Raw genomic sequence first — 26,189 nt, 5'->3', positions numbered from 1 at the left:
AACCTTGATTTGCCCATAATGCATAGCACGGAACAGAACTTAGTAAACAATCACAAGAACAGACAATTTTAATAAGAGTGATTTAAAAATTAAATTAATGACGAGCACTAACTGCGTTACTAAATGAATAGATTTAACGTAAAGCAGTGCTTTATATCAACAGTACAGTTTAAATAATTGAAAAAAAAAATCTCGTTTACTCTGAAACCTGGTGGAACACCAACACCTATGTCACAAACTTGAGAGAAAGCTGAGCAGAAGGAATCATTAATAAAGTCATTTGGATCCATGCAAAAATTTCCCTGCTGACAGATGTAGTCGGGATTCAACCTACAGTTCCAAAAATAAAATGTAAATTGTATTGAAATATTTCCATTTTGAAACGGTGGTTAAGCAATAATAGAAGTTTTCAAATGAAATAAAATCAAAGTTTTCAATCGGGTTGTTTCCATAAGTCAAAAATATTAGTTTTAGTCACTGAAGTTGATAGAAAGAGCAAAAAAAAAAAAAAAAAAAAACATGGAATCTTTTATTTGCCAAACGTTTAATTTTAATTATTTTTTTTAATGTCCGATTTTCTAAACAAGGCGTGGTCTTTATGAAGTCACAAGTGATGAAATTTGGCACACATGCCACTAGCGTGCTGAATGTTTACGCTTTCTGTCTACCGCGTTTCCAAGTTATGATAATTCAAAAGTGAATTAAATATTGCGCTTTACGCTTGCTATCAACCATATCGTTGCCAGTATGAGTAAAGAAGCGAATTATCTATTGCGCTCTGCGTTAATGCCACCAGTGAATGGCATTTCATCACTTGTGATGTCATGTGCAGAAGCGTAAAAAATAATTCAATCTGCGCACCGATCAAAATAATTGTTCAAAAATATTACACTTTGTCCAATTATTTAAGAAGTAGTCAAATCCTATGTTTTTAAGCATGGTTTTTCAGAAAAAATACTTTTAAAGTTTTGGAAACGACTCTGTTGAAAATACGCGGTAAAAAAATTAAAGTACTCTTTATTCATTCGTAATCACATAATTTCACATTATAAAGACTGAAAATTTCCGTCAAGAAAGAGTATTGCTTCTGTTCTCACCCGTTGCTGTTGCAAAACGTAACCGCAGGTAGCTCAATTTCCGAAGGAACAGACACTTGTATATCCACCACCGTTGGGTAAGTCCAATACAAGAGCATGAATTCAAAAGTTTGCAGTAAAAATCCGATCAGGCAAATTAGAATTACAGAAAATTTTAAGATTCTCTTGATAGTTGTCGACTTTTGGGCCATACTTGAAGGAAGGTCTATAAAAGAAGAGTAACATTTTTTTAAACCAAAGAAAGAGCATAATTTATCATATTTTGCGGAGTTCAAAGCCATAATTGCTGTTTGCCATATTAAACGCAGTCATTTTTTAAATTGCGATTTTCTGTTGATTAGTGCATTGTATACAGGGTTTGTCTCAAAAGTAATGAGCCTCTTTTTTTTTTTGCCACGCGAATATACCACGCACACCTTCGCGACCGGTTGGAAATAGTGGAGGGGACTTTAAGCTTTCCAGAGATACCTGGTTCAGTCGCCTACAAACTCTCGAATCGGTGGAAGGTCATTTTTAGTGAACCTCCGAGCAGAGAACTCGTCGTGATCTTATAAATGTTGTTCAAGGTTTCCAGATGCTGCTTTCGCTTCAGACCCCTTTTCACCCTTGGGAACAAGAAGAAGTCTACCAGGGATATAGGGAACTTGTGGTACCGTTAAAACCACAATCCGGGTCAGATAGGAGTTGACAACGAAGGTGGTCGGACAAGACTTTTGGCACAAGTTTCGCGCAAATGTCACGCATGGTCAGGTCTTCCGTAACAATTCGATGAACATCTGTTATCGACAAGTTTAATTTTTCTGACATCAAACGAACACTCATTTGGCGGCCTTTGTTCAGCAAATCTCGCACACCAGTATCATTATCGTCCGTTCTTGATGATGATGGACGCCCAGAAGAGCCTCATCGGCCACTTCCTCCCGGCCTTCCTTGAACGACTTGTGCCACTTTATGAGCTGCCAGTACGACAAGCTATCATCCTTGAATGTCTGAGTGAACAAATTAAACGTTTTCATCCCTGTCTTTTGGAGTTCGATGCAAAATTTTATCGCATAGCGTTGCTGCAAAGTTCTCTCCATCCTACACACCACGACGAGGCTCTGCACGGAGGTTCACTAAAAACGACCTCCCATAGCTCCGAGAGTTCGTAAGCGACTGAACCAGGCATCTCTGGAAAGCTTAGAGTCCGCTCTACCATTTCCAACCGCTCGCGAAAGTGTGCGTGGTATATTCGCGTGACCAAAAAAATGAGGCTCATTACTTTTGATACAAACCCTGTATGTAGAAGCCAATCCTGTATCGAGCGAAGTGATCGTATTTCTTTAAAAAAAATCCTTTTCCATTTATTACCAGGGTTAAAAGAGCGTGTCCCATCCCTTGCATGCGCCTGTAAAAAAGTTTTTCCTCTCTCCTGTAAAATTACCTACATGACTTGCGTCCTTCTGGCTCTGAGGTACAGAACTGATATATGCAACGAAAATAATCAAGGTTGCACTACAAGGTAAATGAGCATAAAAATACTTTTAAAAATTTCGATGGTTTTGATATTTTTGTCCTCATCTATTACTGCAAAACAAAACAGAGCCTCAGATTACAATCAATTTACATTTAAAAGTTCTTTGTTTGGTCTGTTTTTCTTAATTCGTTCAAGCAAAAATAAATATATAATTTGTTTTTGAGTAAATTTTAGCGTTTTTTGTAATATCTTTTACATATATTGCATGTAGTACTGCCTTAGCACTGACTTAAGGGAGATGACTTATTGCTGAATTTAAATTGAGGTAAAACAGTCGGCAGTAGAATGCTCTAAAATTTTAGGAGTCGGAGCCGGAGTTCGACATTTTCCCTCCTACTACGCAGCCCTGATAAAAAAAAAAATATTAATTCTTTGATCATAAAGACATTGAAACCAAAAATACAATCTAAACGAGCTGATGTGTGCATCAGATGACTTCCTTTTACAATCAAAAGGGCAGGTGAAGAACTAGACCCCACTAGTAGTCTACATACCAAATTTCAAGTTTCTACGACATGCCGTTTTGGAGTTATGCGAGATATGTACATACATACATACATACGCATTGTGCGGCTCTGAGAAGTTGAGCTCCGACTTTGACAATGTTTACCTCTGTTTCGGAAAATGGGGAAGGGTAATTGGCGTTAAGTTGAGTTGAGAAGCTTTCTTAGTAGTTTTTCAAAAATATTCCAACTAAAATTCGAGCCAATAACGCATCTAATTTTCACTAAACTCCCCTAAAACAGGCAAACAAAGTCAAGGTCACAGCTGAACTAACCAGAGCTGCAATATACATACATACGCACACACAGACGGCACGAGAAAACTTGTGGTTTTCGGGCGTTTACACGCATGTGCTGTTAGGTCAAAAAAAGCACTCAACATTCCTACGGGAAGGATTAAAATGAAAAATTAGGCCAAAATTTGAGGGAAAATTTTTTTGCGAATACAATACAGTTAGCTCTCTGTTTAACGACTTTCAAGGAACCACAAAAAATCGTTCTTAAGTAGAAAGCGTCCTTAAATAAAATGCTTTTAACACTGTAGTGGACCATCTGGGACCATGAAAAGTCGTCGTTAAATAGAGAAAGTCGTTAAATAGAGGGTCGTTAAACAGAGAGCCAACTGTACTTCCTTTACTATGTAAAAGGAAAAACAAACGATAAAAATATTCAAAACTTTCATGACAGTTGAAAATTACCACCAAGCTGTAACTTTGCTTTCTCTCTAATTTCTAAAATCACATGATCCACTGAGTGACTCAAATCCACTGAGTGAAGTTCGCGCAAACAGGTTGCGCGCGCGTCCAAAATTCACTCGTTCACATGAGTAACAAGAACATACACAGTTCGAGGTACTTGTAAATGACGGCAGATTTGTTTTTAATAATTGTTCTAGAAATATTTAAATGACCAGTAGTTGTTTTACAAGAAAAACCAATTCTTGTAATCGAAATATTCACTTATTTTCCTACAGTATACTTCGTTTACACGAACAAATTTCTTTCTTCCTTTTTTTTTTTTTTTTAAACAAAACGTTCGCTCATGAGGATATTAATAAATTTTTATCTTTGTCTTTTCGTCGTGTTAGTATGAGTTTGAATTAAATGCTTTCGTTGTTGTAATCAATTTATATTTGTATCCAGAAACTACCGAAACACAAAACTATATGATTGCTTAAAAGTTGGAAAGGACATAACTAGCAGCGTGACGGTATTCGAACAAGTCTTTCTTTGTAGTAGTAGAGCTTTTCTTTTTCCCCCCTGAAGAATTGGGTCGTTTCCAAAATTTTAAAAAGTATTTTTTTCTGAAAAAGTATGCTTAAAAAGATAGGATCTTACCATTTTTAAGTAATTTATTTAAGTTTAATATTTTTAAAAAATTACTTAATTCGGTGCGCTTTTGTTGTTTACACTTCTGTCGTGTGACATCGCAAATGATGAAATGCCATTCAATGTTGCCATTTACAGAACAAAATATTTAATTCGCATCTTTACTCACGTGTATTGGCAACGATATGGTTGATAGCAAGCGTAGGGAGCAATTTTAATTCGCTGCTTGATTAGCATAACGTGGAAACGTAGTAGAAAGATGCGCCAAATTGCATCATTTGTGACGTCATAAAGATCACGCCTTGTTTGAAAAATCGGACATTTCAAAAAATTAATTAAAAAAAAAAACTGTTGGGAAAATGAAAGTATTTTCTAGGTCCATGTAATTTTTTTGCTTATTCTATCCATTTCAATGTTTAAAAGTAGTACTTTTGACTGAAGGAAACCATCCCATTATAAAAACATTAACCATATGACAAACTGAATAAAAATGTAAGTGTGCGTGTGCAGAATAAGAAAAATTTATTATATTTACTTATCACATCTTTAGTTAATGAATGTTATGATTGAGTTAGTAAAAGTTGGCTCGTACTTGAAATTTAAACTCTTTCAGATGTTCGTGTTTTCAAAAAACCTCCAACTAATGCTTTTATTATTTTTTTAATAGCTAGAAAGTCGCCAGTCAAGGCATGATGGGTGGAAATTCTTCTACATTTGAACGAAGCCATTGCCTGTTTGGTGATGTTTTGATAGTTGAAATTGTATCCATAACTCCAGTGGATTTACCTTAAACTCCAGTACGTAGCGTTCATTGTTGACCATTTTTTCGTTTCTTCATTCCCCTGAAATCACACAGTAAAACAGTTAAGTTACCGGATCGAGTTAAGCCTTGTCACAATAAAGCATTTCCCTGCATGTTAAACATTAACAAAACGCATTATCAAATTATCATGCATGGCGCGAGTTCCATTGTTAAAACTCGCGGGTTACTCGATCACTGTCTTTTATATATATGAGGGCTGAAATGAGTTAAAGGGAGAGAATATAAAGAGTTGCTAATTTGCCACAATAATTTTTTTCAAAAAAAAAATGCTAGAAGTTATATTAGGTTAGGTTTTAAGGAAAAGTTTTTTGTTAAATACACACTGGATTAACAAACTTGGATAACGTTATACAAGGTAAAAAATTTTATTGTTTTGTATAAATTTGTAAGAATATGAGTTTTTTTTTAATCTTAAATTAATTTAACTAACCATATTTTACAGCAGCATTTAGTTGGAATGGACGGTATGCAAAATATTTTCTTGAATATATTATAGTAGAACAAAATGAAAAATGTTTCACCGAGAAAGAATTTACTTTATTCCTTTTATTCTCAGCTGAAAGGTTTCGCCAAATTTGTTTAGGGTTATAGTTTTAGTATTGTGCTAGCAAAGTAGCCTTGGCGAGATTTCGCGTTTTTAGATAAACCATTTTTAATTTTTATCATGAGTGGGATAAAATGGTAGTAAGATTACAGAATTCGATAAGTAAAAAGAAATAATGGTCAATCAACTGAAAAGAAAACTACCACCATATATCCGTAAGAATTCTGTAGATGATTTGCATAACTTGACATAATTAAATCGTAACTCAGAAATTAGAAAAATCGAAACAGAAAATTTTTAAATTAACCGATTCGGGAATTCGAGAGAAATAACTCAGCAACAAATGCAAAACAATTAGCGCTAGCCAAGCAAGGCAAACAAGTATCATCTTCTTTCGATAATAATTTGTAACGTCATATTGAATTTTCTAGCATTAATTGTTGTTCTTGTCAGGCCACAATTATTATTTAGTTTTATCAAGAATTGATAAATATCGAATTCAACATCGTGGAAATAGCTGCTTAGAACTACGAACTACGTAGTTTGCATTAATCTTTGACGTTTAGTAATGCTTCTTGAATTCTCATTTCTTTCTACGTGGGCCAGAATATCCACAAGACTTTGAAAATTAATTTAAAAAGAATAAAGCGAAAAATATCATACATACGAACAAAAATCACAACACTTTAAGCATTTTCTTCGTTACCACATGCGTTTGTTTTAGTTTTTAAGTCGACAATGACTACAGTGCCCCCTATAGTTCGTTGGAGTTGCGAATTAGTTTATTGGGCTGTTGGTTGGTTTATTTCAGATGTGTACTTTTGCCTCTCTATTATTTAGCCTTAGTTTTGTAAAAATGAAAATTTGTTCACAGCAGCATTTTTTAAATCTAAAGTATATTCCATCCATATTCTCACGGCAAAAATTGATTGATTTATTCACAACAAAGTTTTGAGCTTACCAGTTTGCTTTTACATTCCTGAGCGGAATGAAAATATTTTTTCTTTTTGTTGTTTCCATGGTAACTATTTTTGTTTCCCCTTATTTTATTTTGGAGAATGCAATAAATGAATAAGGCACTAGTGACATAATAAAACGCGTGCATAAAAATCCCATCGTTATTTTCCCTTCTCCCCTGCTCGATTCGTTCAGATGGAATCGTCTTTACTTGGCACATTGCCGAATTACATATAATCCGTAGTCAAACAGTACTTCTTCGCCGAATAAAAGAGAGGTATTTAAAATAATTTTGGAAAATGTATTGAACTATGCCTTTTTAATGATAAATTTTACATAACCTGATGACTTTAAATAACACATTAAGGTTATGTACCTACTTAGCAGAGTAAACTGTGAACTATAAATGCTGTAGAGACGAAGATATTATTAGCGAAACTTTATTTCAACTTACTAGATTATCGCCATTGTAAAACTTCAAAAAGTACTTAGTGTGCCAAACAATAATAAAGAAATATATATAAACAATAATACAACTTTAACATTTAAAATTAATTGACGCAAATAGTCAAGTTGTTTTAGCTAGGCCTGTGCATAACTTTGAAAACTGATTTTTATGAACCATCTTTTTGTAAAAAGTTATAAAATGCGTGAAAATCTCGTTGACATAAAATTCATACAACTAAACTTAGAAGATTCATGTTTAGTTATGAGCATAGACTAATAATAAGAGACTCTTATTATTAGTCTATGGTTATGAGCTGCTAACTTGCTTTGTATTAGATATTGAAACTTATAGATTATTTGCAATATTTGAGTATAGTTTGCTGTCGTAGAATTCTTTTTTATTTTAGAATAGTGTCATGTCTGATTACTCGAAAGTTAATTGTACTGCTTTAAAACTATCTAATGTGACTTTTTTTGAAACTGGTTCTAATTTTGGAATTATACCTGAGAACCTGCTTGTGAATATTTTATGTGCTCTGGTAAGTTTTGCTAAAATTGTCTTTTAAGTTTGTAAATAGTTTAAAAAAATATTAGTTTAGAAGCACTTTTTGATTACAGAGTTGTTTCGAAAATTCAGATTTTTGGGTTATAACTGATTTATTTTTTCAATATCAGCAAGGCCATAAAACATTAGCAACAAGTCTTTGACTACCGAAAATTAGGCCGGTAGTACTGTAAACATTGCCAAGAATATTAGTTATCGAAACCTTTCCAGAATTTCTATTATGGTTGCTCATATTTATGTCCATTTATGTTGTATTTGCATTATTTGGCTAAGTTTTTCCAACTTAACTTAGATTCAAGAAGGTTTGGGTAATCGGAAAAAACTGGCGATCTTTTGTGAATTTCAGTTGTTTAGGGGAAGGAAATTATCATAACGTGAAACATGCCAAATTGGCAAGAAAATAACGCATTGCTAAAAAAAACTATCGCCATTTTTGCTACTCTAATTTTACATTTTAATGGAACTTTTCATGGCTTGTTTCTTTATTTGGCGGATCATTTTATATTTTAATGGCTTTTTAAAATTATTTGGGACATTTTTTTTCTTCAACTTTTAATGGAACTTTTAATCTTCTTAATTGATCTGAATTGTTTAAACTTAAACACTAATTCTTTTTTATTTTCAGAAATATTGATTTTGATAAGCAGATAAGCCCTTAGTTTATACTAGTTTGTCAAAAAAAAAAAAAAAAAGACATGCATCTAACCTTATCCGTTATGATTAATTCGCTCAATGTGTTTAGTCCCAAAAGCTTAAAGGATTATATTTTCCCGACTTGTTGAAATGGAATGATTAGCGTGCACATCTGGAGTTTTAGATATTTGATAGCAATCGGTAACGAGTTGGTAAACGCGTGGTACAGATTTTAAGCAACTGTTGTCGTTATCCTGATGGGAAACTATTATTTTCTTTCTTTAAGACTTAAATGCTGAAATTCTTCGATTGGTATTACTTCGATAAACGTGGTAGCAAGTGTAATGCCGGGAGACACAGATAGATTTTAATAAACAGTTACGGAGCAGTGAAAGTACATGAAAACGCGTTTCGTTTTCAAACTTTAGACAGTCATTTCTTTTTACTATACTTCGGCAAAGACGAAAGGCATCAGTGCTAATTTATGGAGTTCAAAAATTTGGCGACAATCAAAAAACTGCCAAGAATATCAGTTATTGAAATCTTCTCAAAAGCATTATTGAGAAAGAATTATCGACAGTCAAAAAACATAATTTGGTCATCAAAAACCATTAAAAGTTTGATAGAAATATCAATAGTTAACACTTTCGTGTTTTAAAAAATTCTTGCCAAACTTGGTAACAAAAAATTGGACGATTTGCTTTTCAATCTAAATGCAAGCAATGCAAAATATGCAATTTTTAAACAAAAAAATTGCTAATTTTTGAATGTTTTTGTAACATATACTAATACTGCTAAAATGTAAGCAATGACAAATTTGTTGTAGTTCAAGGTTATTTGACGCTTAATTTAACTCAATGAATAGCAGGTTTTCTTTTTTTTTTGAGCAATCACGATTGCTTATTGCTTTCATTTGACCGTCCTTGGCGTCTGGTTCCTTTTTCAGCTTGGACCAGGGGGACACCAGCACCACCGCCCACCGGCCTCTGCAGGCGGCACGGCTGCTCCGGTCCTGAGCTATACGCTTCTCCTGGTCGGAGGCGTCCATATTTTACACACATGCGCGCTCATACACACACACACACACACACACACACACACACACACACACACAAGCCTTTACACACATACACACACGCCTACGTACATACACACAGGTCTACGCACACACACAAGCCTACACATGCACGCACGCGTGCCTACATATACACACACGCCTGCAAGCACACACACAACTATACACACGTAACCGCCTAGGAGGAGGGATAGGCTTGGGGGACAGGAGCTGTTTCTAGAAACAATAGCCCCCCCATGAGTAGGGTACTGTCGCAACTCGTGATTGCAAAAAACATAATTTGAATTCAAAATTTCAGAATTCAAATTAATTTTGAAAATTCGAAAAGGTTTTTTTTATTTAAACATTAAGCACTCTTCATAATGCAATCAAAAGGACAAAATAACTTTTCTGGGCCAAGAAGGATAATGTAAGTATTCCTGTAGTTTCCAAATATTCCAAGAAAATCACACCAAAAACGAAGAAAAGTGCGGCTCAAGTCATGTAGAGAATTTCTTATCATTCATTCCTAGCTTTCAATCATAACTTTGAGTGTTGAAAACATGCATATTTTTCTTAATGGGAAAGTTTGGTTTGGAAAGATCCAGAGCCAGAAGAGCGTAAGGCACAATATGATAATTTTACAGCAGAGAGTTTTTTTTTATCTGGCGCTGTTTAAAATCTAAAATTTCTTCTCATTTCAGGGCATTTTCGTCATATTTGTTATTCTGAAGCTAGTAGCTTGGCATGAACGAGCATCAAGACGCATTAATATAAGAGATGCGAGGTATGAATATTCTCTATCTGTTATTGTATCAATTGTATCTTAATTGAGAGTCGACTTCAATTGTTCATGAGTTCCTGTAATAGTTAAATCAAAGAATGAGTCTTCCAGTTTATTTCAATCTTAACTCTATTAGAACCAAGAGGTTGATTATGGCCTTGGGAAAATTGTGACCAGAACCATTTCCAAAAAAAACCCTCGTTCGGGGAAAGATTAAAAAATAAATAAATAAATAAAAAATAAGCCAAAGTTTTCAAGGTCTATGCATAGCCTACATTTTCTCCTAGGAAACTTTAAACTGTTGTTGAATAAAAATATCAAGTCAGTATCCTAACAGAATCATTTTTGATTCAAAGAGATTTTGGCCTTTAAAAAACTATTTTGGAAAGTGAAAACTTGTTTATAGCTAAATCCATAATGTTTACTTCCGAGGTTTTATTATTATTTTCTGTTTATACTATAGTTTAGTACCTGAAAGTCAAAATTTACCCATTTTAACGAGAAAGGGGACACATAGAAAAGTTTGAACTGGAACGAAAATAAAGAAATGTACACAAACCCCAAATGAGAAAAAGGAGAAAGTTTGGGAGAAGTATTTACAGTTAAATATTGTAATGGAAAGACTGAAAAAGGTAGAGGAGATAATAACTTTAAAAAATGCAAAAATGATAAATAAAATAAAATAAACGAAGCGTTTTAAACTTTTTTTTAAAAAACCAAAGGTGAACAAATAAAGAAGACAAGCAAACTTTTAAAAAATAAAAATAATGAGGATGATAAAAGGGAGAGAGCCAGGTGCCTTAATAACTCTTTGTGGCAAGATGGCTTCGTTTAAAGTCACTTTTTTTACTTCCTCTTACAAAAAAGAGAGTATTGTATTCGTGAAAAAAAAATCACTCAAAAATTGGCCTTAATTTCCATTTTGCTCGCCCCAAATGAATATTGAGTTTTGTTTCTCAACCCGACCACACGTGGATATATGCCTAAGACCGTACAGACACCCAAAATATCAATTTTGACGATCCCCGAGTTAATCACAACGAGTTTTCTCGTGACGTCCGTATGTACGTATGTATGTGCAAATGTATCTCGCATAACTCAAAAACGGTACGTCCTAGAAAGTTGAAATTTGGTACATAAACTCCTCGTGGGGTTGCACCCCCCTTTTTGGTTGCATTCGAATGTTCCAAAGCGGGTCTTTTACACCTTTTTGGAGTAAAATCATTGTTAATTTCAATGCAAACTCTCAAGCGGTGTTATAATTTGGCAAACACTAGGCAATATATCGCCAAGCTTTTGGTCGCCAAGTTTTATCGCCATCTTGGCAACAAATTTGGTGGGGTTTTTTTAATTTTTATTTTTACTTTCTTCTGTTTCTAATATATAGAAGAAAGTAATGGATTCGTGTAAATTTTCAAATTTCGAATTTCAACGGATTCGACCTTTTTTAGGTCTGCTGAGTCCATTTCGACCATTTTTGGAAAATGTCTGTGTGTGTGTCGCGTATGTGTGTGACCAGTTTTTTGTGGCTGCTCTACAGCAAAAACTACCGCATGAAATCAAACGGAATTTGGTACACATATGTGCCCTTTTGTGAACTTGTGTCCATTGGTTTTTGGCGCGAATTCCTCCAAGGGGGGAGGGAGCAGTAGGACGTTTTTTGAGTTATGCTTGCCTGCTGTTCCCTAAGAAGTAACTGGCTGAATCAAACAAAGTTTGGTCCTTATGTTGCCCTTAACAGGTATAGGTGCTGATTCAATTTTGGTGTCAATAGCTCAAACGGGGGTTGAACTATAGGACGTTTTTTTGTCGTCCATTGTGACTGCTGTATCTGAAGAAATAATGAACGGAATCAAAAAAAAAAAAAAAAAATTATCGACAAGTAACCCTTGGAGAGTATAAGAGCTGATTGTATTTTGGCGTCAATAACTGAAAAGGGGGTGGCGCAATTGAACGTTCTTTGTTTTCCATTGTGACTGCCATATCTCAAGAAGTAATGCTACGTTCTGGCTGAAATTTGGAATAAATATCAATCCATATGTAAACAGGCGTTGGTTCGATTTTGGTGCCAATTGCTCCATGGGGGGCTGATTTTTTTTTCAATAAAAATATCTTTATAGTTGTAACAATAAGAAAGATAAATCGTTATTAACTGTCGTCTACGTAATTTGCGTGATTTTAATTGTTGGAAAATGTCAAGAAAATCGCGATGATTTAAACTTTTTAATTGTTGCCTTCTTGTGTTTGTTAACAAATAACTGCTTGTAATTCTTTTAAGGAAGGCTTTTAAAATAATTTTCAATTTTCATTCTTTGCTTTGCTTTTGAGATAAATCGGGCATTTGGATGGTCGTTAAGTTTTGGCGTGTGTAATTTTGTTTTTGTTGGGAATATTGCTTCCTTGTCAAGCATGGGGAAGGATCAGAATTATGAGAAAGATAAAGAAGGCCTTCGTCAAGGCCGCAACATACGAGTGTAATAAGTAACAAGTAAAAACAAAAAATTAATAATCACAGGCACAATAAAATGGAAATGGTGTCCAAAACAGTAACAAAATTTGAAGTCTTATTCTGACACAAGAGATATCTAAAACAAACCTGTATGAGTAAATCAAGTGTGACTAATACAAAGGCGGGCTATTACAACTTGTTGATCTTTGATAACTTAAAACCTTTCGTCGAAAACTGGATGCAATAAGATTCAAGTGAATAAAACGCTTGAACCAAAGACATTATCTCAAACAGTAAACACGTTAAAATTCAGCCATTACACTATTATTTTCACGAACCCCTTCATAACTCTCGCCACCGGTTGGAATCGATGATCCAGACTAATAGGGGATCCAAGTCGTCTGATTAAATGAACGTACGGATTCATCAAAACAACCTATAAATTGAGCAAAGGAACATAGAAAAAATCCTGAAAAAAATAATAATTCGTGAAAAAAAAGATTGTTCGCATGTGCCCTCCTTTCTCCTATCCTTTTTCACGGTGCTAAGTTTAGACTTACGCAAGGGGTCTTTTGGAACGAATCCCTCCCGTAAGTCAAGCAGTTGTATGCCAAGTTACTTCACAAGTGTATTCATTTCTGAAAGGAAAAAACTAGAGGTATCATGTGCGAAGAAATTATTTTTTCATCAGCATCGGGTTTTCAGAATTGATGTACTGGTGGGCCACAGAACGCAATATTGTACCTTCAAACTACTACGCTACTTGTATCTTCAACTTTGAAAAAAATCGTTGCAAAAAAAAGAGGTACTGGAGCTGGAGTACGTGAGAACTCCAGTGAGCTCTCATGCATACTAAGCCATGGCAGGGCCGACGAGAAGCCACATCAGACAAGTCGACCCGACTCGGAATCGAAGACGTGTAAGTTTTATAAGTTTATAGGAGGAGGGGTCCTGGCAACCGAACTGATAAAGGACCCACCTTGGCTCTCAGCGGCCCTGGCTTTGAGTGAATAACCACTTCATTTTGTAAGCATTCTTACTTGAAGTATAACCGTGGAATGGAACGAACTATGGTGCACATGTGTAACACCATACAAATGGTGTGCTGATTAGTTTTTGAAGTAGTTTGACGACAAGTAAAGCTACTGACGACAAGTGATTTTTCTTCTGCCAAGGTTATTCATGGGTGTTCCTCGATTTATGATTTAGATTTTTGGGGATCCTATTACATTTGGAAAAATTCTGCTTCTATAGTTAATGATTTGTCGAGTACTCCCCCTTTCCCCGGTGTTTGGAAATCTTATCTTTAAAAACTTTTTTCTGTTTGTGACGTTTTTCCGCACTATAGGATAGTTGCCGTTCTGTGACGCATGTGTTTCCGGTTTCCATGTCCATTTACTTTGCTTCCTTTCATTTTTGTTCATTTGTCGTTCGGTCTGCATTGTGCGGACTTTTCGTTCTTCTTTTATGCACTGATGAAGGGGCTTGCATATGATGAAGGGGCTTGCATATATTCGAAGTTAATATTTGAGCCTTTTGTTCGTCATTAATCTGCAGTTTTAGAAGCCAAATTTCACAAAAAGAAGAAAATTCAACCAAACGTTCGTCTGTTCTAAATTTTCGAAATAAGCCAATTTCCTTTACAAATTAGCTTACTTATACTCTGCTACAATGTTAGTTTGCTATGCTCTACAATGTATAGCAAATTATTAAAATGATCATGAATATTATTGCTTTTTTTACTTTCTTTAGTCCTGTTTAATAAATTTTAAACTTTTGTTGAACTTATTATCTATTTTTTATTGAACATAACGGAGGAAATAAATTTCTTTTTTTTTCTTAAATTCCCAGTTGGATTGGTTTACTTTACAATGACGTCTTCGAATTCATTTCGAAATCAGACCTGAAATTCCAGCAATCTACGTACAAACGTTTGGATGAGGTAAGAATTATCTTCTCTTACATTACTACTTTAAAAATTAATAATATATTCAAAACTTTTTTCTCGGATTAGGTAGCAATATGAAAGAAAATGATGGTCAGAACCAAGGTTTTAGCCATATTTTTTTTTTACATTGAATCAGTGGTGCTCAACCTATTGCCGGCGAGCCATATGTGGCCCACAAAACTGTTCCATGTTGGCCGCCCGCTAATGTGTTCAATGTCACAAATCGGAAAAGATATTTTGAAGCCTTCAAAACAACCAATAATCTTCATCCGGTATGACGAATGATCGTTGCAAATTCGATGTCAAATAGTCAGAAATTCGTTTCGAAAAAAACAGTAGGAAACTTCGCATCAAGAAAAAAACGCATGTAGTATCATAACAACATACGAGGGCGTTTTTAAAGTAAGGTCCGTTTCGAATTAAAAAAAAAGAACGAATACAGATAGAACAAAGAAATTTATTTCACAAAAATCTACCACCCTTACGCAATATTTTGACATTGCTCCAGCAATTTTCCAAGCATTTGTCATAGCGTGGTACTGGGTTTTGTATATCTATTCTGTGTAGTCAACTATGGAGTAACATGTTCTCTAAGCTCATTATTGCTGTTGTGCCACAGACCACCTCGGAAAGACTTTAGATGGCGAAACAAATAAGAGTTGCTTCGAGTGAGATGGCGGCAGACCCAGAGGATGTTCAAAATGTCCCAGCCAAAGCCCTGTAAGAGTCCTCATGGTTGACTAAACAGGTAGCAACTTTGTACGAATAGGTAGAAACCTGTACCACGCTATGACAAATGCTTGGAAAAACTATGGGAGCAATGTTGAAAAATAACGTGAGAATAGTAAATATTTGTGCAATAAATGTCTTTGCTCTATCTGCGCTCGTTCTTTTTTTATTTCAAAACGGACCTTACTTTAAAAACACGCCTCGTATGTTGGTTAGCTAATTTCTTGACTTTTCGATTTCTCTCCCATTATTATCTGAATATATGAGGCAGTAAGAATCAAAGGGATGTGAGTGGACTATTTTAAGTTTCGAGTAAAACGCGTTTAGTCCCATATATTAATTTTAAAAGTTTTCTGGCCCGTCAGATTCACCTTAGTATAAGGCTCAGCCCGCGAGTAAATACAGTTTGGGCACCACTGCACTCGATGCCGCTGCACTACATCATGTAAAATAGCTTTTAAATTCACTTTACTCGCGCTATAAATCATGTACAAGAAGTACGACTTGTTTGACTTTTTACAATCATGAAAGTTAAAAAAATCGTGAAACATATTAAAATCATTTGTTTCCGAAAGCTAACGCTTTCCATTTTCATGTAGAAATGAAAAACACCTATTTTTGAATAGGGTCAATTGGATTTATAGGAAACATAATTTCATTGCTTCAATTTTAGATCTTTCCCTTTCTTTTGAGAGATAATAATTGAGACACAAAATTTTGTATATTGGACTAGGACTTCTTTGAGAATAACTGGGTATGAAAAAAATGACTGAATAACTGTTTTTTAAAGGTTCATATTTGTTTACTTTTACCTCATCATGTTTACATTTACCTTAGTGGCAAGGGGGTAAGTGGAAACCTCTCATTTAATTCCGCATGAGGTCGATACAAGGTAGATAATCGCACTATAGTTGGGAGCAAACCTAACCTGACAGCATTGTGAAGGGTACGCGGAGTCTAATCAAAGGATTGTGGCGCTGCCGAATTAGGTTGCCCTAATTATAGTAATCCAACTGTACCAGACACAATAAATTTAGAAACTTAGTAGTAGCCCACCACAATCAGTTTTGAAGCTTAGTAGTAGCCCAACATAATCAGTTTAGAAACTAGTAGTAGCCCAACACAATCAGTTTACCTGCTTAGGAAATTCTTTTTTTCCCAATGGGGTTGTGCATTAATCGATACAACCATTTTTCAGACCTAGTGCAATATCCAGATAAACATCCATTCTTTCACGAGACCCGCTATCGGCGGAATGTCATTATCTTAAGAAATTACACACCAACAATGCTCAATCAGTGCCCGTAGACTGATTGCATTTTTACCAGCAGAATCACCCAAATGTAATCAAAAACCATTTTAAAAGAAAAATCATACAAAAAATTAAATTATACTCTGCATTCAAATAAAACACACACAAAAGTATAATTTACACCAAAATTTAATCTTCCAAAAAATAGGACGAATGAAGAACTTAGTTGTTTTAATTTATCCCCCAGAGCGCAGTACTTATAAGGTAAATAGTCATATTTAAATTGCACATCAAAGATAGCTGAGAAGGTGAAATTCTTAAATACGTAAATATTTTTAGCAACCGAATTGAAACTCGTAACTTCGCATTTGTAAACCTGATGGTAAGGAAAGTGTAACATCGCTAACCAACTTTTTTCCCAATATAATCTTCAATCAATTATGCAGTTGTTTGCAAATACATAAAACTCGTTGAATCTATTTCAAAGGTTACCTAGTCTTCACTCCCCAACAGTTTAACTTCAAAAATTACCACAACTGTGGTAATAGAGTTCGCTTCACATTTTACCATATGCTTCTTTTTACCTCGACTAAGGACACCCTAAAAAGCAAAACAACTACCTTAAAATCCCAAAATGCTATGAATTTGTGATGTAAATCACAAAAAAGTGGGGAGAACCAACAGTTTTTTAAATTGGACAGGGTAAATGAAAACTTAGTGTTCAATTGTCAGGTATATTTGCTCCAAACTTGGACCATTGTTTATGTTTCTGATAATTTTTGTTATTAATGTCCGAACAGTGGCTTATGTTTGTTTTATTTCTTCCACACAGAACTTGTCTTTTGTTCGAATGATGTGGCATAGCCTTTTCAAAATCAGGTACGTATGTTCCATAATTCCATGTCATATTACATAGTCCCACTAGCGAATAAACACACCCCAGGGAAATAGCAGTTCGTTAGGGTTTTTTTTTTAAATAAGGTTTTTACCGACTGTAACTTTTTTCTAAACAATTCCAAAAAGCAAAGGACCAGAAAATTTTGTGGTTGTTAACAAGTTAGACGTGTTCATTTACTGGTTTCTGTGTTGCTTAAATGCTTCTTCAATCTCCAAAAATACCGAAGCACAGCGACATAAGTTCTCCCAGTTCATTTATTAAATTCACACACCAATAAAAATGTTTTTAATGCCATGTATCAAATGTTACAATTTTCAACAATGAAATTAATTTCTGAAAATGGTGCTGTATTTAAGTGCACATTTACTGGTCACTTAAAAATTCAGAAATTTTTTTAAGGGAACTATTACTGTAAAATGGAGTGTTTACAGTACAGAAAAACATTTACAGAACCGGAAAAAGTAAGTGATATTCAGTGCCTATTTGTACACCACATGACTTATGACCACGTATAGGGGCTAGTAAACCGATTTAGGAACTTATACTTATTTATAACGGGCATCGCCGTGCGGGCTCAGATAGTACGATTATGTGCGTGGAAACAGAACGAGTTTCTCTCAAAGCCCTACAGGCAAATTCCGGAGTAATTGAGGAACGAAAAAATTATTAAATAAAAACAAAAAACCAGACTGCGTAAAAACCAAAAAAACTAAAAAGAAAAATGTATAAGCTCAGTAGTTTAGAATGTTATTAAGTACTACTGAATAACTACACCGTTGAAATAGTTTTATAACCGTACACAGATAAGACAAATCATAAATTCAAAAGCAGAATAGAAGGATCAACAGTCGAGGCCCATTCCTTTCTGATTCAAAGAAACCCGTAAAATTTGAATGGGCCTCGACTGTTGATCCTTCTATTCTGCTTTTGAATTTATGATTTGTCTTATCTGTGTACGGTTATAAAACTATTTCAACGGTGTATTTATTCAGTAGTACTTAATAACATTCTAAACTACTGGGCTTATACATTTTTCTTTTTAGTTTTTTTGGTTTTTACGCAGTCGGGCTTTTTGTTTTTATTTAATAATTTTTTATTTGACACTTTTTAGTTAATTTTCATTGACTTAGTTACTCTGATTATGATACGGTACATTTCGCAATCTTGTCATTTCATTGAGAGAGTTTGTTTGTATCGTGAGGTCTATTAAGTAACTTGCGGTGGTCTAAACTACTGATAATTAGTCCCTCTAGGGACGTAACTCCGCTTAAAGCTACATGTGCTTGGCCTTTGGCAAAAATGCGCGAACTTAAGTCAACCACAGCACAGCTATGTAAACAGCCTGTATAACTCATGATGACGCGAAATCGGAAACGTCCCGTCTGTCAAATCTTTCACGCAAAACTAAAAAAGCAGACCGAGAAAGTACACGTAGCGAAACTCAGTCCCTTGAATCAAGGCAAAAACAAATGCAACATGTTAGAGATGAAAATTGGATTAGTAGACTTTCTTTCTTTTGGTGCTTATTGCACGGATTTATTTTGATGAGGAGTACAATATTAGTACGTTGCCTTGGTTACGCATAATATACTTTTTATTACACTACAGAATACATATAAAGAACACATGAAAGAATTTACATCAGAAAGAGGGGAAAGTACATCCGGAGCGAGGGTGTCTTGACCCACCGCCTCAAGTGGGAGAAGCAATCGCTTAAACCACTCGGCCACTAAGTTCCAATTAGTAGACTTAGTAAACAAAAAAATTCAGGCAGTGAAAACCACCTGCATTTGTCGCACGCAGGTAGCGTGCGACACAGTGTGCAACACCAAACGTGCGCCGATCCCGAACTGCCATATTTTGTCAACTGGTTGTTGATTTGGTGAATTTTGATTACTGTCATGTGTTTAGTGACACTCCCAAGGTTAAGGCAAATCGATTGACGTAAGAATTACCAAAATTGACCAAGGCGTTTAGCCCCTAGAAAGCCACATAGAGACGGACATACATACATAGACTGATAAACACATTACCCTCCTTTGCGTCGCGCACGCGCAGTCGGGTAAAAACAGTAAATAGCACTAATTAAGCAGAATAATTAATACCTGTCGGTACATTGCATGTAATAAATAACGCTTCGTCTTGACACTTCGATAAAAGGCCTCAATTCGGACGACAAAAAATCAATTTTCCTTCAGTTGATTAGGTTCAGTATTGGGCCGTCATTTCGAAAACTTCCGAGGGGGGAGAGGATCTAGAATTAAGAATAATTAATAAGATTACAAGCTAGTAGTACTAAATAATAATCAATTGTTATTCTTATTAGGTTTTCATAATATTTATTATTATAAGCTTAATTGATAATCAGATTAAAAGCAATTAAGGATAATATTTTTTTAAGTTACTCTGTAACAGGGTTGCCAGACGTCCCGGATTTCAAGGGACAGTCCCGTACTTTGAAAAATTGTCCCGCGTCCCGGGGAACATCCATACGGGACGGCTGAAGTCCCGTATTCTGGCTAATAACAGTATTTTACAAAACGAGACATTTTAAGGGGGGAAAAATAACAAAACTTGTGAAATAAAGAGCAAAACGAAAATAATTTGGCAGCAAATGCAAAAATTGTTATCGTTTTGATTTGGTTCGTATGTTTTTGTTTTGGTGGCAGACCATGAGGCTTACTCATTCAGATTTCCACATTGGTTGGTGTGGCATTAAAAAAAATTTTTTGCTCCGCGATTCCTTCCATTACTATTTTTGATAACGTAGTCACATTTAACAAGAAAATTTTTCGCTTGCACCGTTTCTCTTATAGCAAACGCAAGTAAAAACTAGTTAGCACCTGTTCCTATCAACGTCGATCTGTATGCTGAACATCGTTCAATTGCTTACTTTATTCTCTGAGAGAGAGCTCCTCCAAAATTGCGCTCACCTATAAACATAATAAGAGGAATCTTCCGAAAGCAATAAAAACATGATTGATTATCACTCCTTAAAAATTCACCATAACCAGTAATTGCACTCAATCTCAAAAATATCCTCCCCCTTCACTCCTCGAAGCCTGTCCCGTATTTACTGTTCTTAAATCTGGCAACCCTGCTCTGTAATAATCTGTCTATGTAAATTTACCGAAAAAAAGCAAAAACCACTCCCACTTACATGTAAATATGTTAATTTTCCAAAGATAAGGGGAGCCGGGAATTGACCTTCTCCCCCCCCCCCCTAATGTCTGTCATGGTATTGCCTCCACTTTCGGTTTAGTTCAGAATTTTTCGGAATAAAAGCCATTAAGAATAATATTTTTCAAATTTGTCTGTAGTTATTTCATTTGGATTCCAAGACTTCAAGTATAGTGACTAACTTCAGAATAAATTGATGATTAAAAAAACGCAGAAAATATTTATTTGTACAGTCTGACCACCGATGATGTGAAAAGGCAAACGTCTGTTTCATAGGTGGGAATGGATGCATCTATTAGCTTACGGAGGCGGTAGATCGTTACAGATATGCGCAGTTGTCTCCTGATTATTTAGACACAGTTTTGTAAAAATGACAGTTTGTTCACGGCAGTAGTAATTTTTTTTTTAATCTTAACTATTTTTTATCTATATTCTGACTACAAAAACTATTAATTTTTTTACAACATAATTTTAAGTTTACCATTTTGCTTTCACATTTCCGGACTAAATTAAAACATTTTATTTTCCTTTTGCTGTTTCCATAGAAACTATGTCCCCTCTCATTTTCAACTTAGAAAATTCAATAAATTTATAAGGCACTAGTGACATTATAAAACGCGTGCATCAATATATCGCTATTTTTCCCTCTCCCCAGCTAGATTCAATCAGACATAATCGTTTTCACTTGGCCGATTGCCAAATTCCACATTTTTCGTGGTCAGACTGTAATATGTTTTATTGAAATCAAATAAAAGTCATATCCAATGATTCATCTTTATTATAGTGATTACGACGTTCTCGCCAGATGTGGTCCAGATGCCTTGCAGTATTTGCGGTTCATCAGATACTTACTGTATTATTCTATCATCAACACTCTTGTTTGTATATTCATTATCTTGCCAGTAAATTATCAAGGAACAAATCTGGGTAAATATGCACATGTTTTTGGAGACCGAATCGCATTTACGCCAATATGGGCCGTGGTAGCCCGATTGGTAGAGTGTCGGATTCGGGGCCGGAGGGTCCTGGGTTCGAACCTCGATGGTCGAAGACCCACCGTCGTCATTAAAGGGGACTGGGCGACGTTAAATATGCTCGTGGTCTCAATGTCCTCCAAGTGAAACGATACCTCTGGGGGTGCTAGTACTAGGTAGCTATTAGCTCCTGGACTAGTTCTAAATTCTCATTAACTGTTCGATCCGGTGATGGTGCTGCCATCTATCGGTACATAAAATAATGGAGGCAAGGCACTTAGTATGCAGTCCTCGACATAAATACAGTTGTAGTCAGTTGTGACTCTGAATAGGAATAGGAATAGGAATTTACGCCAATATGAAAAACAATTCCACGTTTCTTCTTTAGTCTTGTCTGACTCTGATACGGTGTGGATAGTTCATAAAAGGATTCCATTTTACTTATTTAGTTAGTCTGACGGATAAAATGAAGCTTGTTAGTAAAACAGGTTCTTTGTTGCAGAGTGGCGCACACTGGAATTTCTCAAGGGAGAGGTGGGTCCAGAAACGAATGTTTACCATTTTCATATCATACTCCAACACGCATACGAACATATTCTTTTGATTTTTATCGATTGTCGAAAACAAAAAACATTAATATATATATATATATATATATATATATATATATATTATATATATATATATATATATATATATATATATATAATGTTTATATATATGTTTATATAATATATATATATATATATATATATTCCATGTGGGAAAATTTTTTTTTCGGAATTCAACAAGTGACGCCCCCTAGTTTTGTGACACTAAAATTAAAAGTAACGTGTGCAAAATTTGAACTCGATTGGTCAATAATAACACGTGTCCCTAGGCCGTTGAACTTTAACACTTTTGATAATTTTCTCACAAATCTTCCGAGTTTTTACTTCAGAACCAGTACATCGTTTCTCCTAGGTTTACAAAATATTTTTACAGTGAGGTAACACTAAAATTAACCTTTTTAATTACCTTATATCATCTAAAGATTTTACTTCGAATAAGAATGAAATAATGCTTTAGAAACTTTCCTTAATCGTGCGCTTTTCTCAATGTATCTCGATAGTGTGTATTTTTTTCGATAGTCTTGGACGGTCTGTAAAATAAATTGATTTGTGACTCATATTTGGTAAATTAGTTGTGAAATTCTTCGATTAATTGTGATTGTAATTTCAGTTGTATCATTCACAATTTTCAGTATTTTAACAATCTCTCTTCCCTTTAAATAGCTTCCTTCATTTTGCAGTGAATCAGGATCAAATAGGAAAAAAATCTTTTAGTATTTGTAACTTATCAAATAGTTTTATTGACTCGTAATTGATTCTATAAAGAGGAAGATCTTTACTAAGAAAGTATTCTAAATCATCTACTGTTAGCTGAAATTTGTTAAACAGTCATCAGACTCGTCTTCCTTATCCCAAGCATTTTTTGGACAAGTCCTATCTTCAAAAATTATTCCTTCATCCAATACGGACAAAGCTACTAGTTTATCCTCTAAATACCATAAGTGATTTATGAATTTTCCAATCACTGCTTCTGCTGCATGTTTGTCGTCATTTTGTACGCTCTAGTTTTTTAGACACATTATATTATTCAAAGGAGCCTCGATTGGGTTGCTGCGTAAAACCATATCTTCATACAGCATTTAATTGTAAAACAGCTTTGTAAAACAGCATTGAAGGGCTTTCTCTTCATGTAAGGTCAATTTAAATTGTTTCCTAAATATAAAAATTTTCAAACAAAAATTCCTTTTGCCACCCATGTGACTCAGGGATAAGCTCCAGGTTGCCGAAAACATATCCCTGTTGGAGGAAATTCACCAGGAAATATTATTATAAGTTATGAGAATTCTCTGTAATCTTTCTCAATTCCGCTTTTTATGAACAATAATATGTCATCCACTTCGTCTTTTAGAATTTAAGTGGTATGTGTACTTGATTGAAATATTATAAGTTCTGAATGATAGAGATCTTTCCACAAAATTTTGAAGCGCTTAAAGAATTGAATATCTGATCTAGAACTAAGAAAGGCAAGAACTTCTTTAAGGACACACTCTGCAGTACGATTTCAAGTGCATGATGATGGCAATCTAAATGTATTATATCACCGTTCAGTTTTTGCTCTAAAAAATTGCATGCACAATTTATACGGTTGGTATTGCAAGTCGTTGTATCAAACACTACAGCTAGAACAGTAAGCAATAAAGAGCTATCATCTAAGATATCATATACAACTGAAGAAATATCTAAGGAATTCCGAGTAGCTGTTCAATATTAGGACCTGAAGCTATTACGGTAATCCTGTCGGCGTTCTTTTTGCAGTTACATCTGGATGTAACTTTGTATCCCAGTGAATAACTACAAAATCTACATTTAAATTCATGAAATTTAATTTTACTTCTCGAAGATTTCCTTTTGCTCTCTTAAGGAATGTACGATTGATCATTAGGTCATTTGGATTTAAATTTACTGCATCTACATAGGCTGTAAATAAATGAACAACATCTTTATCCCTAATATGGCATTTGTCTAGCAGTGATGAAAGGCGAGCAGAAATCAGTAAATGTCAAGTTTTTTTACATTGTGGTAGACCAGCTGTAGAAAACAAACGGTTCAAACAAGTTCAACAGGTTAGGATAGATACCCATTTCGGTATCTAAATCTTGTGAATCGCAAGAATTCGATGATAATAAAGGATTATGTACTGCAATAGAAGAAAATTAATTTATATAGATTTCTACATTGTTCCGATCTGGATATTTTTTTCAAATTTATATTTTAGCTACGGAAAATACACTATATTTTTATGTTAGCAGTAATCGAGGATTTTTCGAAATTTATATTTTAAAAATTAAAAATTGCATAAGCATTTATGTATATTTATAACTAAAGAACAGCGAATTACTTATATTTATAGCATTGAAACCTTGCGACTCTATTTGACACACCTATTACATACACAAGGAATTTTGTAAATCAACACTCCCAAAGCCTGGAGGAGGCAATTTGTTGTTGTCAAAGATCGTTCATTAATGGCCTAGGTCAATCATTAATGGACTATAGAATCCCTTGTGTCCATCTTGATGGGAAGAAACATTCCCCTGCCGCTTGGTTGGAACAAGCGCAGAAGAGCGATACGCTTGACCCAAGGTCAATTGGTGTACATTTTATTCTCTGTAACATGTTAAATTTTGCAGAATGAAAGTGAGAGAATGGTCGATCTGGAAGTAGCAGCACCTATTGAGGTTCAAAGTTACTTTAAATGTAAAACGTTATAATATTTTTATATAAAAATTAAAAAATCCGCAATTTTTTTCTTCGAAACTCAAAAAAGAGGGCCCTAGGGGCACGTGTTAATGTTCATGGATTGACTTTAAATTTTGCAAGGATCATTTATTTGTACAATGGAACAAATTGAGGGGGCGTCGCGTAAAATATCTGCAACTTCAAAAATAAGGACCACCCTAATATATATATATATATATATATATATATATATATATATATATATATATATATATATATATATATATATATATATATATATATATATATATATATATATATATATATATATACTAGCCGCCTGCGGCGACCAGCTGGTTCGCCTTCTATTACGCCATTTACCTTTCTATGCAAGCAGCCACCTACGGCGGCTGTTTGGCTAACTTGTCATTTACCATTTTAATTCAAGTTTGCCGCCTTTGGCGGCTGTTTAAATAAATATGGCAGCAGTATTAATCAATCCATCTCTATCTTTTTTTGTGCCATTCACATTTTTACGCCAAGATTGACGCCTTCGGCGGCTATCTACCTTTACGATCTATCTCTAATATTTCTTATCCATCTCTATTTATTTTAACCTCCCAGCTCATCTTTTCCTAATAAAAACAAAGATCACTCAAAAAAAACCGCTTTTTTTATTTTAAGTAGAGCACAAAAAAAGTTATCTCCAAAATTCCCCGTACTGTGCCAAAAGTAACAAGGTAAAGTAAGTGACAAAGAAAAAAAAATCTCGCTGTTTTTAGTGACTTAAATGCGCACAACTATGAAATGTAACGTAATATAGGTGCAACAAAACGTCCAGCTTGAGGGGGGGGGAGGAGAATGAAAAAAGAAATAAATGCAATCCCTAAATAAAACCAAAAAAAAAAGGAAAGAAAAAAAGCAAGCGCTGCCGGAAAAACACGTGGTCATCACGTCATAAAATTAGAAGTAAGCTATATAGTAAAAAAAAAAAAAGATTAACATTGTTTGCGATTAAAATTCCGTCGTAAATACCGAATCGAAATCCATGTAGTGACGTCAGAGCCATAGAAGATTGAAGAACGCTTTTTTCGACTGATGCTTGGAAAGGCATGATGCGTTCAGCATTAAAAAAATTGTAAAAAAAAAACTATTGCGTATTTTTAAGAAATTTTTTCTTCTGAAGAGGGCGAAATGTTTTTACTATTATCAACTTAA

General features: G+C 34.6%; 1 protein-coding gene across 1 annotated transcript in view; it reads left to right on the top strand.

Annotated features, from left to right (window-relative positions):
* The first annotated feature begins 2,524 nt into the window (after positions 1–2,524).
* The window catches only part of LOC129220106 (CSC1-like protein 2), a 114,236-nt gene continuing 90,571 nt past the window's right edge, over positions 2,525–26,189 (top strand). The window contains exon 1 of the mRNA XM_054854447.1: positions 2,525–2,550. Coding sequence (XP_054710422.1) covers positions 2,525–2,550 — 26 coding nt within the window. The remainder of the gene's footprint in view (positions 2,551–26,189) is intronic.

Source organism: Uloborus diversus, chromosome 4 (assembly GCF_026930045.1).
Source record: "Uloborus diversus isolate 005 chromosome 4, Udiv.v.3.1, whole genome shotgun sequence".
In the NCBI taxonomy this organism is placed as follows: Eukaryota; Metazoa; Arthropoda; class Arachnida; order Araneae; family Uloboridae; genus Uloborus; species Uloborus diversus.
The sequence above is the reverse complement of the archived record's forward strand: the minus strand, read 5'-3'. Positions and strand labels throughout refer to the sequence as shown.